Below are 13,479 nucleotides of genomic sequence, written 5' to 3' on the forward strand. Positions count from 1 at the left end.
GCATTTTCACCACCACCAAGCCATTTTCTGTGGTCTGCCAGATCTGCGGACAGCAGGCACCGCCACATACATGATACCACTCGTCTGATCATACCTTGCAAGCAGATGTTATGAAGAAATAGAGATATCCCCTTTTTTTTGTCAGCTTGATTCTACGAAACGGCCATGAGCAGTGATATGTGCACAACTAATGGTCACCAGTGCTTCGCTTGCATAACTGACCCTCCCTCATCGTGGTCTAATATGCAAATTCATCCAGCTGGGTCAGCAGCGGGGCGGCCGAGAAGCCACGTAGGCAGCCAAGCAGTAGGCGGTGTTCCACCTCGATCTTTTGCGGGTGTCGAAGGCAATCCTGAGACAGGATCAGAAGATTCCAGCCCGAACCAAGGCACCAAGGACGACATCCAGTGCATCAAGGGCAATGTTTGAGCCGAGACAGGCAGTGGCGGTTGCTGTTGTTGCTGATTGTGTTGCCAGGCGAACACGAGACAAGTTGCCGCCAGGCACGCGATGCCGCCCACGGCGACAATCCTTCTGTTCACTCTTCTCCGCCATAATATCCGAATACTGGCGATGCTGGTGGAGCTGGGCATCCCGGCCGCGGCGAGGCGTCGGAGGTCATGCCACCCAGCCTGGTATATCACCAAGCCGAGCAATGCGGTGGCGTAGCCCAGGGCCTGTGAGATGGTGATGCGTTCGCCTGTAAACACTACGGCAAAAGCAACGAGGAGGATATTCTTGAGAATGCCGGTCAGGACGAGGACCAGCCCTGAGGTCTTGCCGATCTGCATCAGGCGGGTCGATATGAGTATATGTTTGCATGTCTCCCAGTTTGACCCAGCTGAAAGCCGCAAGGACGATACGAGGCCAAGCCTGGAAATTTGAGGCACTTACCAGGAGTACACTCGAGACGTTGAGCAGAAATGCCACCAATGCGTTCAGGAGGAGCGTGATGGGCCCAACATCGATAACGTGCTGCCAATGGAAAGAGCCACCTTCCCACACGATGGAAAGGATGAAGTTGGTCGCGGCGCACACCGGCGCATAATAGTACAGCCCGACTAGAGGATCCATCTTTCGCAGTTGGGTTTCGTTTATCTGAGTCGCTCCCCTCATCGCTGGCTTCTCCTCATCCTTCCCTTCGCTGGCCAGTGATGTGGTGCTTGGGCAGTCGTTTGACTCTTCCGGCGCGCTGTTCGTTCCTTGGTTCTTGGTGAAGAGGGCTTGTATCATGATAACCCTCAGAGACTCAAACACAAGCCCGCCGAGCTGGTACAGAAAGCCCGTCCAGGAGAAATGAATCTCGCCCGCGCTAGCGACGATGACGCCAACGATGATACCTGCAATGTTGAGGATTGTCTTAGGCGTCGGGGATTCGACTCCCCAAATCCAGCCCACGAAAAGAACGACGGCAGGGGCAGCAGCCTGAGAGAAACGTCAGTGGAAGCTGGCAGGCTAAGCGTGTTCTGACGGGTATTCAAGGACCGTCCGGGGTGGCGTGATGTCCGTTCAATCCGGCATAGTGAACCTACCTTGAGCATCTGGATGAAGGGCACACTGAGGTAGAGGTAAACGAGGGTGCTGCAGACCATGCTGACGCTGTACATGACCCCGATAGGCACGACGGCACGGAGGTATGTGTGCCGCGTCATCTGGACAGCATGCCGGCTGTCGAGCACGCGCGTTGTGCGGGCGAGGGTCTGTGTCGCAGCTGTGGCGAATACCATGTGCCAGCAGGTGAGGATGACGGCTGTCTGGTGTTAGAAAAGAACGGCAGATCAGGCTGAATTGCAGATTGGTCTTGAGCAGACGGGCATGGGACCATTCGGTTGAATATCAGGTGTATAGAGGCGGACGGCCGGGGAGAAACGCACGATAGGCTGCTGCGTATTAGTCCTACTGTTGCCTTAGCCGGTTGTGGCCTTCGTATGAGAACTTACGAAAGCCAGCAGCGTCAATGAGCCACTTGTTGAAGAGGATTGTGAGGTTGGAGAAGAAGACCCAGCTTCTGCGCTTCCGTTAGTACAACTGGGCGGCTCAAGACGTGGCCATGTGTCATCCTACAGGACAAATAAGGCCGGGTGGGCCAGAGCCAGGCTGGTCGGGCCCATTTTCGTGGCGTGCTGAGGGTGTCCGGGCGGTAGGAGAGGAGAAGGAATCTCGTGATGGCCATGGAGGTGAGTGGTGTCTGTAAGGACCTCTGAGAAGGCAGTCGCGACTGAGTTTAGGAGCACAGTGCTGAGACGCCCCTTGCCAAACCGACGCGCGCACGTATTTGCACACCCGCTCGGTCTGGACAGGCCGCTAGACAGTCTTATTATGCCATGGGGATAAAAAGTAAAGATTGCCTTCTGGAGAGCTGTGCTGAGCTCCAGGAATGTCTCTGGATACGAGGGATCGACGTAAGGGGCCCGGTGCGGTGCAGCGCTCGCCTGCTGTCCTCAGGCACTGCGCCCTAACCCGATCGGGCAGGGCACACTCGGCGGCGACCGTGCACGAGCCGGCCCGCCGCCGGGCATCCCGGGACCCGGCATCTCAGGCCCACCCGGCTCCGGAGCCTCGTCCAGGTCGGCTTAGTCGGGCCTCTCTCTGGTGCTGCACAGCAGCAAGATATACATAGTCTTGGACGGGAATTTCCTCTGTAAAAGTGACAAGTCTGTGATCATGGCCATTACTCAACTCAACTCTGGACCCCAGACTTGCATCCGGAACTCATTGAGCTTCAAACCCAGTTTCTGGGCTGGGCTCTACCCGGCAGCTGTGCGACTCCTCTCTGTCGATATCCTCAGTGAGTCTCGGTAATGCAATATCCATGGACGCCGATACCTCGTACTTTTGATGGAATTCTAAGGAAAGGAGCCACAGGCTCGACGAGGCCGATGGAGAAAAAACACTGCCTCGGCGATGGGCATCTTCATTTGTCTTTCTTCTGTGGCACTTCCACCTAAAACCTATCAAACTCTGCTTGGGTAACATGATGTGGCAGTGTCGATTCATCACACTGGCCTTGTGTGACACGGTCTAGCTCAGCAGAAGAGCGCCGCGCCTTCTGGACCATCGAGCCTGTTGCATTTTCAAGTAATCCACAGACCAAGACTACCTCGGTCAGCTCAAACATCATTTTGGCCATCGTTTTCAAGTGTAACTTAGACAAGTGGCGTCTTAGCTGGACGTGCAAAACGACCCGAGCGCTGGAATATTCAAGCCCTTGAGAAACTGCTCGGGACCAACAATGATGAGTAGAAGCCCTGAGTTGCACTGAAGCAATTTTCTCCGCAGACCTTTGTAACGCGGGCAAGACAACTGTAGAGACTAAGCCTAGGCAACGGCAAACCAGAAACCACGAGCTATTTGAAAAGTATGCCGGCCAATTTCTGCAGGCCTTTCAATCGTCTACAGCCAGGCAATATGATTGTTAACCCTCGTGTTGCGTGACAGTCTTCCCACAACACCAAATACGTTGAGAAGATATTGATTGTTGCTGGAAATTTATTTCACCCCATTACACAAGTGAAGACGAATAGGGTGCCCAGGTCCAAAGGCATTGCCACACGGATCTTCTCCGAAGTTCTGCGCCAAGCCGCTCCTCTTTTGCGCGTCTTGATACGGAACCTTTTAGCCCCATTGTCAGTCAACGTCAGTAAGTCCTTATCTCCCGTTCCGACCCATTAGGCTCGCAGCAATGAGCATACGCATCACCCACCTCGAAACGAGCAAGAGACGACGTCGCCCCGCTAAGCCACAGAGTGAAGTCGATCCTCACAGCCCGAGGAAGGATTCAAATCCCTGAGGACCCTACCAAAATGCAGGCTGACGGGGATTTCCCGAACAGGGCAACACTAAAGGCCCCATGTCCTGATCTAGTCTGCAAATTGATGCCGGCTTCGCGCATAAAAAAGGTCTTGGCTGCAAGACTTGGTTAAGTTGCTGCCTGGAAGTCCAGCTTTCAGGGTCCTTGTTTAGATATGGACCCCTGCAAGCATATGGTGGTGGCTTGGACAGGCACATGCTCTACACTGAAACATGGCTTCTACGCAGCGTAGACACGAGAAGGGAATTGCTCCTTGAACTCGGCTTGTTCCTGGCCCGAACAGCGAGACTACGAGGGATTCCTCGATACCTGCAAAGTGCGGCACCTGGACTCATCTGCATATTACTTGGCTGAGCCAGGTTTTATCATCATACTTCATGCTGTACACAACAGCTTGATGCGCGGGAACTAAAAAAAAAGGGGCGTCAAAACTAGCTTCGGTGAGCACGTTGCAAGATGAAGACCGCACCAAGCCCACGGCACCATAACCACAGAGCTCTGCAGGTATCATCAACTTCAGTCCCCCTTCCCCATTCCCGCCTGACTCGAATATTCAGCAAATGAGAAAGGGCCAAAGATAGCTATTGCCACTACTGTCACGTTTTCTGCGCACAGGTCTTGACCACGCCAGAATCATCCAGTCAAGTTGTCATCCATGACCAATCTCGCCCCCGGAGGCCCTTGGACTGATGGCCGTCTCTGATGAAGCCAAAGTCCCCACAGTGCTTTGACACTTACTAAGAGCTTTCACGATATCGAACGGTCCCTTCTTTTCCAATGATCACTCAGCGCCTCTGCCCCCACCCGGGCCGACGACCCAGGACTTGGGGACAAAGTCGGGCTGTCATGCAAGCTCTTTGTCATCCGCGAAACCCACGGCCCTGGGATCCCAAAGATCCCAACAGCTCCATGCAGCAGCAACCAGACCAGGGTATGTCTATTATCTCCACGGCGGAACCTTTTGCTTCCTTTTCCGTTCTCAAGTATTACTAATTGCAGCAAGGATCGCTGTAATCCCTCCTCCTAATACTCCTCCTCCTCCTCCTTCCCCCGGCGAAGCCTTTCATTCCCTGCAGGCAAGGAGCGCAGATACCCCCTGGCCGGGGTGGGCGGAGATTCACCCTTCCTCCCTCCGCTCTCCACGCGCCCTCCCCTGACCCCCCCCCCGGACCGCGGATGAAGTCCGACATGGGGAATACTGATGGATAGATAGAGAATCCCAAGGGTCCATCCTATCCTGCACCCACGATGCGTAGCCTGTCCACCTCCCTGCCTGCATATACCCTTGCGCCATTTTGTGATTTCTGCAAGTACGCAGTAAGAACCATCCGACGACGTGGCAGGCTTGCTGGTTGACATGCCCCCCCTCCCCCTTTAATCATGGGACCAGAGCAAGGAAGGTGACTAAGGGGCGAACAGGCGGCGGAGAAGTCCTTCCCATCTCCGCCAGCAACGGCTTCGCAGCTGCAGCAGCAGTGGAAGCTTGACAGGGGTACTCTGGCAGTGCTCTCCCCCACGAATCGCCATCAGCACTTCCGACGGAGAAGCAACAAGGAGGGAGGGGGGGGTTTCCATTCCCCTGCCGGTTTCTGTTTGGGCAAGTTCGAGTCGCGAGTGTCGGGCCTCGAGGGTAGAGGGCATATTGTTCAAGTGAATGGCTCTCGCCAGATCTCTTTTGATTCGGAAAGTCCGCCATCACGACAGGAGGCAACCCTTGTAGAGATGCCAGCCAGATGTGCAACCGTGCGGTCGTGGTTCATCTTTGCAACACAAGAAGCCGGCACGTAGCCATAGGTCACCCTTTCAGTGAGGCGGAATATCAAGTGGAAACTCTTCACCGGATAGCGTCTGCGCTTGCAGAAGTCATTTCAAAGATTAGTTTTTTTTTATTAATGCCCCCCTCGAGAGTTCGACCACACAGCACCTCCCGACAAAGTTGCGAGCGCTGTTCCACTTCTCGAAATTGTAGGGGCAGGCGTCTAATAACCATTGCTGCGCTTTGTTCGCATGCATGCACATCCGAAGCGTTCATGTACCTACGTCTGAGCGAGGTAGAATGGCTCGCCTTCTGCCATACCACGCAAGAGCGTCCATACGAGGAGGTGGGAGCGAATGCTCAATACCAGTCAAATCAAATAAATCGGAAGCCTGTCCGGGCGAGCCAGGGTCTGCTGTAATAATTCATGTCCACCTCCCTCGCACACCAAGGCATTGAGTTTCAGTCATCGTCCGGACGATGCAATATTTCGCGATGACCGAGTCCCTTCATTTCCCCAGCGAATCCCCGCTTCCAAATCCCATGTTCTCGCGGGATACTGTACCCTAAGCGGAGGACTCGCGGAGACGGGCTCGGGGCTTTTCTTTGGCGTGCCCGAGTGCCAAGGGTGCATGCCCGTGCGGCAATGTCAGATGGTTTGGCGTGACTCGTTGCATTTTCCCCAAGGGGAGCATCAAAGGGTCACGCCCCGTCCTCAATCAAACTCCCTCCCCTCGAGCACCATGTCTAGTGCATCAACTGCCGAGATCCACCGATCAAAGCGTTTGGGAAGCATCACGCCTCCGGGACGGGACCTCTGGTGCCGCCCGTGCTGTTAGACAGGTAATTGCACCAAGGGTCCGGCAAATTGACACTGCAGATCAGACACCTTTCGGGGGGGTTGAAGCGCGGGAGCGACGCGGACCCTGAGCGTCGACCACATGTGCTAAGTGCTGTTGCATGGCTCAACCAGCCGCCTGGGCTTGCGTAGACAAATGTTGTTGCATACCGCCTTGCCCGTGCTGTAGCGCAAGGCACTATTTCCTAGCGCCAAGCGAAGGCCAGGCGAAGACGTCACCCTGTCAGGGCATGGCAATCCGACATGTCGCACGATACGCCTCATTCAGCGGTGTCCTCCTCTGTCCCAGCTCCAGAAGTTGTTGCGGCGGTGGGGGCCGGGCACCAGCGCGCCATGCGCCCGGACCTCGCAACGGCTTGTCTGTCCACTGGCTGGCCGACTTGCTAGCCGCGTCGAGCAAGCCATCGCGACTGGCAGGGTAACCCCCGCAATCCAGGCATGGTTACATCGCGCTAGGACAGGGTGGGAAATCAACCAAGAATAGACCAAGACTATTGTGTCATAAGGCCTGAGTCGGGCGGCAGGGGTCTCAGGGCTGTTTCCTTTTTTCTAGCGTTGTTCGAAAGCTTCTTTTCGTTACTCCACCCAATGTTTCATACCCTTCGCGAAGATAGCCCGGGCCATCCAAGCCAACAGTGGCCGAGCACGCCAATATTACCCACCTGCTTCGAGGTTTGCGATGCTTCCCCTGTCGCTGTCGTGTTTTCGTGTCCTGTCAACTTTCCGTGGGTGCAGATGACCACTGAGCTCCCATGACGCGCGGGTGTGGCAGGAGCAGGTTGAGTGGTACTGGACGCATCCAGTCTCGAGCGGCACGTTCTGACAAGACGAGACAATCAGGTCTCATGACATTACCAAGCAATAGGCCGGCTTATCTGATTGACCCTTGAAGCGTGTACGGCGGCAGATGCCGGTCGCTAATCTGGCTCTTAGACCTGCGTTTGGGACGATTGGGAGGTCCGACCCAACTGCACGCTGACGAGCTGTTTGCTAGTGGGCATGTGCCGGTGCCAAGCATGAGCGATGAGCCCGTGTTGCGCCAGATCGTCGCTGCGTGCGCGTGACCGAGCGTCTCTGGTGTCCGCCACCTGCAAGATCTCCATGTTTGACGCGGATTGTCCACAGGGAAAGCGCATCCGCAAGCACGAGCAGTTGGCATCAGTGAAAAGGCATGACCGGCAAATGTACCGCTGTATTCCTTGCCGTGTTTCGTTTCGTCGGGCTGGAAGGTTCATTGCGCCATGCCCTTGATGGAGCGAGACGTGCCCTTCACCGCCTGACGAGGATGCAGAAGTTGCACCCGCGACTGGCTGAACCTAGTGCTAGCCCTAACTGCGACCAGTGCAAAAGGGCCTTGTCGGCGTGGCCAGACAGGATGAACGTGACTTATGGAGTTCCAAAGTTCGAGGGCTACCACCACACCGATGATCGCGGCGTCCAAGAGTCGATAGTCACATTGACAACGTCTACCTCATGGCATATGCACGAGATCTGCTCATGCCAATAGTCAGCGTGATATCCCTTGACAGGTCCAGGATTACATGGAGAATTGAGCAGGCGCCTTGCGCATAAAACCCATCGGTATTGAGCTGCGCAGTATTTTGGGAGTGCACAGCCAGGAGCATTCGAGGAACATGACTGATCGTCAAAGCTCCTGATTGGTGGAACGTGCATTTCTTGCGCCGCCGTGGATAGCAGAGTCCGCCCCCTGCGGCAACGTACGATGGACGATGCAATGGTCAACAGCCCAACGTTGACTAGCTGTCCAAACCCCTGCTGGCCATCCCGTTCGAGTCAAGACTGCGGATAGAGACTGCCCACCGTGCGCCAAATCAGCACTAGGACTGTCTTGCAGACAAGGGTCCGTTTGCAGTGAGGTCATGACCAGAGACACTAGCGCTTTTCGTCGCTTGCTGTGCATTGACCCGAGCTGCCGGCCGAGCGAGCCACTTGGACGGAAGACGGACCAGGTCGAAAGGATGAATGGCGCAAGCGAGCGTATGGGAGTATTGCGCGTGCGTGCCACGGCCGTAGATCTGTCTTTCAGGGTCCTCCTGTCGAGGTCGGCAATTGTCGAAGAGTATTACGGCGTGGGTGTCTGCACAGCCAGGTTGATCATGGAACGTTGTATCTGATGGTGAGATGCGGCTGCAGATCGAAGCCGACATCCTGGCCGCCCGGCAACAGATGTCATGCACAATGAAGAGCACGGGAGAGCAACGTCAGGAACCCTTGGGAAAAGGGCCAAAGTGCCACACGAGCGTGCTGGCGCGCAGGGTGGGTGGCAGTGCTGTCGGCGGCGAGCGAATCCAATGCGCAAGTAGGGATGCTGCTTTGGTGCCCTGCAGTGCAGCGCAGGCCGACCCTGGCACCACCGAGCGGCCGAGCACGGCCTGGGAAGAAAGCCGTCCAGTCGCAAGACCAGCTGAGAATATGCATTGATCGGGGGTCGCGCAGGCGTATGCGAGTATCGAGGCGCTTGCACCAATTGCAGGTGCGTCTGGGACTCGTGCCAAAAATAGCAGCGTGGGAAAATCCAATCAGTGGCTGCCACCACGTGGGCCCTGTAATTGAAGCGACAAGTGGCTGCATCATGCAGACATGCACAACTTTGAGAGTGCCGAATCATCTTCATCAGCTTGGCCTGCTTCCCTGCCATGTCCAGTCAGCGTGCTGTTGATGGTGGATCGGGGCGTTCAAGCGACCAGGTCTCCTCGCATGCATGCCTCTCTGTGCAACATTCGTGATATGGTCCTCGCGGACTGAAGGACCGGCTTTCCTACCACTGTGGCTTTTGCGCGTGCCACCTCCCTGGTTGTAGGCACCTGATGCACCGAGCACCTGGGTCGGGATGCGAGGCGAGTTCCACGGGGCTGGCTCCTACTGTAGTCCGAGCCTGAAGGGGCCCGGGCGATCTGATCGCATCTTTGCTCGTCCCTCCCGAGGACAGAGTTTCCGTCTCCCCGCGGCCCCACGCAATGGGTGGTCCCCCTGCCTGGTCGCCTGGTCCGAGGAGGAGACTTTGAGGAAGTGCCGAGTGCTTAGGTAATGGCTCCGTCTACATCCGGCTCTCCGGCACGATGACGACACATGCTGAGAGACCCTAATGCCCCTGAAGTCTAGGGTGATTTGACATGGTCTGATCTTTTGCAGAGAAACGGTCCTGCGGGACTGAATCTAGTGCTGTGGATGTCAGCACTGTCTCTACTCCTGGATCACAGTACACGAGGGTCTTTCAGGGCATTGCGGCAGAGCATGGTCGGGCAATTACGCGCGGGCGCTCACACACTCCCGCACGGGTCTCGGGACATCAAGGCTCGGACGGCGTGAGCCACTTACTACACATGGGCGGCAGAAAGACCGGACACGCACGTACGTCCTCCTGACTGGACGCGTACAGTTGGTACAGGAGGCACCAGCGAGCGCAGAACTTCCCTGTGGTGGTCTAGTCCGAAGCCCAGGGCAGGTCTGGTGTGCTTGCTGGTGGACCCTTTACTGCACGTGCTTGCTCAGTGGTGGCACGCGGCTTGGAACACGGCGTACAGAGGCAGAGACGAGAATGTCGGGACAATCCTGAAAGCAAGACACCACCACTCCTTTTGCCCAGTCCAAATCTTGGAATGTCCACCGTCTGATGACCTGGTATCGCTTGACCCCGCTAAACAAGCACCACAGAGCCTCGTCTTGACACCATGACCTCCCGCAAGTCATGGTCTTTTCGCATTTCTTTGACGATGCCACCATCTCCTGAGGCCGTCCCAAGGATAAGACTTCGCGCTGTGATCAAGTCGATGCTAGACATGCTCTACTACAACTCTACAAAAGAAGATTAGTGGCTACGCAAGTCCGTCATCAAGTGGTCGCGCAATAAACTATAACCACGCATGTGGAGATTCGTGGATTTCAACGAATACCATAGTATCCACGCACCAGAACCTCGGCCACAACAGGAAAACCCCGCTTGAGCTCGCCCTAAAAATAGGCCGAAGCGGTGGTTGACGATACCAACCGTTCTGAGAGGCAAACCTTTCGACGTTGTCCGTGTTGTTGTGCTACTCTAGCCTCTGGCGACACGTAGCGTGGCACTTTACGACTGCGTGCATTGCGATCATGCTTGCGCTGTGGCGGCTTGTAATGTTGCATGCGCATCCCTCATGCTTCGCCCCATGGAGATGGCGACAACTTCAAACAGTCCATCGCGGTCTAGACACGCCACAAGCAGAACTGCAAAGCTTCTGAGCCTGCGGTCGGCGTCAGTACTTTGGCAACTAGGACCTCTTCAGGGCGATCGTCGAGGTAGTTTGCTCAGCCCACTTGCCCACAACCAAGGGTCCTATGAAATGTGGAACACAATATCGCGGATCTCTTGGGATCACTCCACGAAGTCGTGATTATCTTTGGGCTAGATGTATCGCCAAAGCTCATATGAGCGTCGACAACATGAAAACTGATGTCCATGGCAACTCTGCGATGCATGTGAACTGGGTATAATTATCTTCTCACAAGGATTCCATCGGAGACCGTCCATGATCTTGGGTGACGCGCGGGTGGAGATGCCGTCGCAGCCGGCAGAGACAATATACAGTTTTTGCACACTCGCTATCTGGCTGGCCCTTGCCACCGATCTCCTTCAGCCTCGAGCGAGGCAAGAGCTGTGTCTTCCATTTGCTATTCCAGTGTCTTTGCGCGAAGCCCCGTGGCGCTTGGCGGTACGTGTCGTGTGCAATCCCGCTCAGTGAGACCTGACTCTCCGCGGTGTTAAAGGGGCCAGCCATTCATCGTGGCAGGCGGCCTATGACAGCGCAATCATGCCAACTTTAATGACGAAACGAGGCTGTGACACACCAAGAAAGGAGCACTTTTGCGCAGCATTTGTCTAAGCTCGGGTGACCGTCACGGCGCTAGCAAATCTTAAGCGGCATTCTGGCAGCGCGCGGCCCGAGGACAGTTGTTGTTGCTTGCCGGCTAGCCGCCAGCAAAGCACCCGCAGCATAGTCTGGCTTGCAGCCACTCAAGGTCGAACCAGGCTATCCTGGTGGCGTCTGCGTCTGCTTGGGGTCCTGTCGTTAATCTTTCAACGTCGTTGCATATTAAGCAAACTTTGTTGGCATGAGCATGGTGGTCTGAGGTTTTGAGCGCCTCTTCGGGCCGTTCGTGCAGAGAAGCGCCGTGGAAGTGCCATGGGACGGTTTCGCCGCAGCCACCGTGAGCTTCGCCGTCGTGATGAATGCAGGTCAAAGGGATTGTTACAGTCCTGGTGACGACGACGGCCAACGCACCCTCCGATTCAGCCCTAAGCGGGTCTCCCAGCTTCACACGCCACCGTGGCGGCGAACCCGCAGTACACGCAATGAACGAGACTGACGCTTCTGGATGGATGCACCTCGACAGGCTGTTTCGTGATACCGCCATCGAATCGCTGCCAGGGCGAGAAGAGCATCAGCGACGACGGGCAGCGTGGGAATGTCCCTGGGAACAATACCGGCTAATTTGCTGACGACCTCCAACGCCACCTGCACCAGCTCTGCGCGCAGTGTGTCTCTATCAGGCCGGCAATCGTTCGGGCAAAACAGCCGCAGGGCAGTCGGCTTCCGCTCCAAGGGATTGGGTGTCGAAAGTCTGCCAAGTTGACCCAGAGGGAGAGAAGTCAACATGCTCCACCTAGACCCCTCCGACTCCTGAAGCCTAGTCGAAGAAGCCCTGCAGATAGGGCCTCATCCAGTCAGCATCACCGCCCATAGCTGGGAAATGCAAAAGCGCGACTTGTCGTGCCGCGAGAAGATAGCACAGCGAGTGCCCGGAGCAAAACCGTCGTCCGAGGTAGGGATGCTCCCTCACGGGCGGGGCGGGGCCGTCGAAGCAGGCATTGCTGAGCGAGCTGTGAAAGGGTCTCAACAACCACCAGGGCGGACTCGGGGCGACGACACTGACGATGTGGCAGCCGCATACGTCGACAATGGAGGTGGGGACCTCATGATGTGCCTGTTGTTGCGACAGGGCGAGCTCTCACTAAGACACTGACTGGGACTACAGCAGCAGCCGTGGGAACGTAGCCTACCATTTCCCCCGTCCAGCCTAGGGCCAGCGCTCGGCCCCACCTCCAGACCGACCCGACCGTGTTTCTGCATTTCTGACGACCCGGGCAGGTCTGCAGCTGCTATGCACATATCGGGGAGAGATGCAGATAGACGAACACACCACGCATTCGTGCCACCCTGAGGTCCTGCGCAGCTGTCGACCAGACTGTGCCAGAAAGCACTGTGCCCGTGGCTGTCACACCGCCGACGACAAGGTGATCATCACAGTGCTGGACGTCAGTGCGCGCCGGTGTGGTGCTGACGCTTAGTGCGTACCTTAGGAGCACAGCCCACCAAGCGTCGGCGCTTTTCCGCCGGTTCCCAGCTGGGGAAGGTCTGCCACACCCTGCCCGTCTGTCGCCCTCGACTGCGCGCACGCCCTCCTAGCATCACAACCTTGGAAGACACGGCTGCAGCGGCGCAACCACACCCTGCCTGCAGGCCGGCGCACACGCCCCAGCCAGTCTCTGCTGTCGACGCTGTCTGTCGTTGAGCACCAGAGCACCCGCCCCAACTCTCCCCCCCCAGTGGGCAGGCCTGCACCAGGCTGAGCCGGGGGCACCACTCGCGCGCCTGCTGAGTGCTGCCACCCGCCCATGATCACCCACGGCATCCGGGGCCGGTTTTATTTAACGCTCGTCGTTCCCTCCCCAACTTTCCCCGTCTTCCTTGCTAGACTCATCCATCATCCATCTCGGCCCCGTTGCTGCTCCCGCGCACCACCACACACTCGCTTTCAAACAGCACCCTAGGAAGTCCTCGTCGACTCCTGTCATTCGCTTTGCCTTTTTTTCTTTTTCCCTCGTGTTTGGACAGACTCCGGCCCTGCCGATCTACCGATCAGCAACTCCTCATCGCCAACCCCCACAAAGGAGCCCGTGATTCTACTATTTGTGTCATCGCCCACTGCCAAGAGACCCTCTCCGCGCAGCTCAACCTCTCGTGACACTTAACACCACTCAAAAAAGAGGCCCTG

At 56.5% G+C, this 13,479-nt stretch overlaps 2 protein-coding genes across 2 annotated transcripts; one reads left to right on the forward strand and one right to left on the reverse strand.

Annotated features, from left to right (window-relative positions):
- Window positions 1-75: 75 nt before the first annotated feature.
- B0I36DRAFT_430603 (triose-phosphate transporter family-domain-containing protein) lies at window positions 76-2,376 on the reverse strand. Its single transcript, XM_046162541.1, has 6 exons — window positions 2,065-2,376; window positions 1,941-2,008; window positions 1,875-1,880; window positions 1,533-1,750; window positions 895-1,425; window positions 76-785 (listed from the first exon to the last, which is right to left on the reverse strand). The coding sequence occupies exons 1-6, from the start codon at window positions 2,109-2,111 to the stop codon at window positions 252-254; spliced, it is 1,404 nt and encodes a 467-aa protein (XP_046014202.1). The 5' UTR covers window positions 2,112-2,376; the 3' UTR covers window positions 76-251.
- Window positions 2,377-7,233: 4,857 nt separating this feature from the next.
- B0I36DRAFT_321294 (uncharacterized protein) lies at window positions 7,234-8,010 on the forward strand. Its single transcript, XM_046153678.1, has one exon. The coding sequence runs from the start codon at window positions 7,598-7,600 to the stop codon at window positions 7,931-7,933; it is 336 nt and encodes a 111-aa protein (XP_046014203.1). The 5' UTR covers window positions 7,234-7,597; the 3' UTR covers window positions 7,934-8,010.
- The last annotated feature ends 5,469 nt before the right edge of the window (window positions 8,011-13,479 follow it).

This window comes from Microdochium trichocladiopsis, assembly GCF_020744255.1.
Source record: "Microdochium trichocladiopsis strain MPI-CAGE-CH-0230 chromosome Unknown B0I36scaffold_4, whole genome shotgun sequence".
Classification (NCBI taxonomy): Eukaryota; Fungi; Ascomycota; class Sordariomycetes; order Xylariales; family Microdochiaceae; genus Microdochium; species Microdochium trichocladiopsis.

What these genes read in the sequence shown, in the direction of transcription:
- B0I36DRAFT_430603 (XM_046162541.1), bottom strand. Translation starts at nt 2,111, where the DNA reads ATGGGCCCGACCAGCCTGGCTCTGGCCCACCCGGCCTTATTTGTCCT. An exon ending in CACCCGGCCTTATTTGTCCT is followed by an intron (nt 2,009 to 2,064) that starts GTAGGATGACAC and finishes ACGGAAGCGCAG; the next exon opens with AAGCTGGGTCTTCTTCTCCA. An exon ending in ACGTCTCGAGTGTACTCCTG is followed by an intron (nt 786 to 894) that starts GTAAGTGCCTCA and finishes CGCCTGATGCAG; the next exon opens with ATCGGCAAGACCTCAGGGCT.
- B0I36DRAFT_321294 (XM_046153678.1), top strand. Translation starts at nt 7,598, where the DNA reads ATGACCGGCAAATGTACCGCTGTATTCCTTGCCGTGTTTCGTTTCGTC.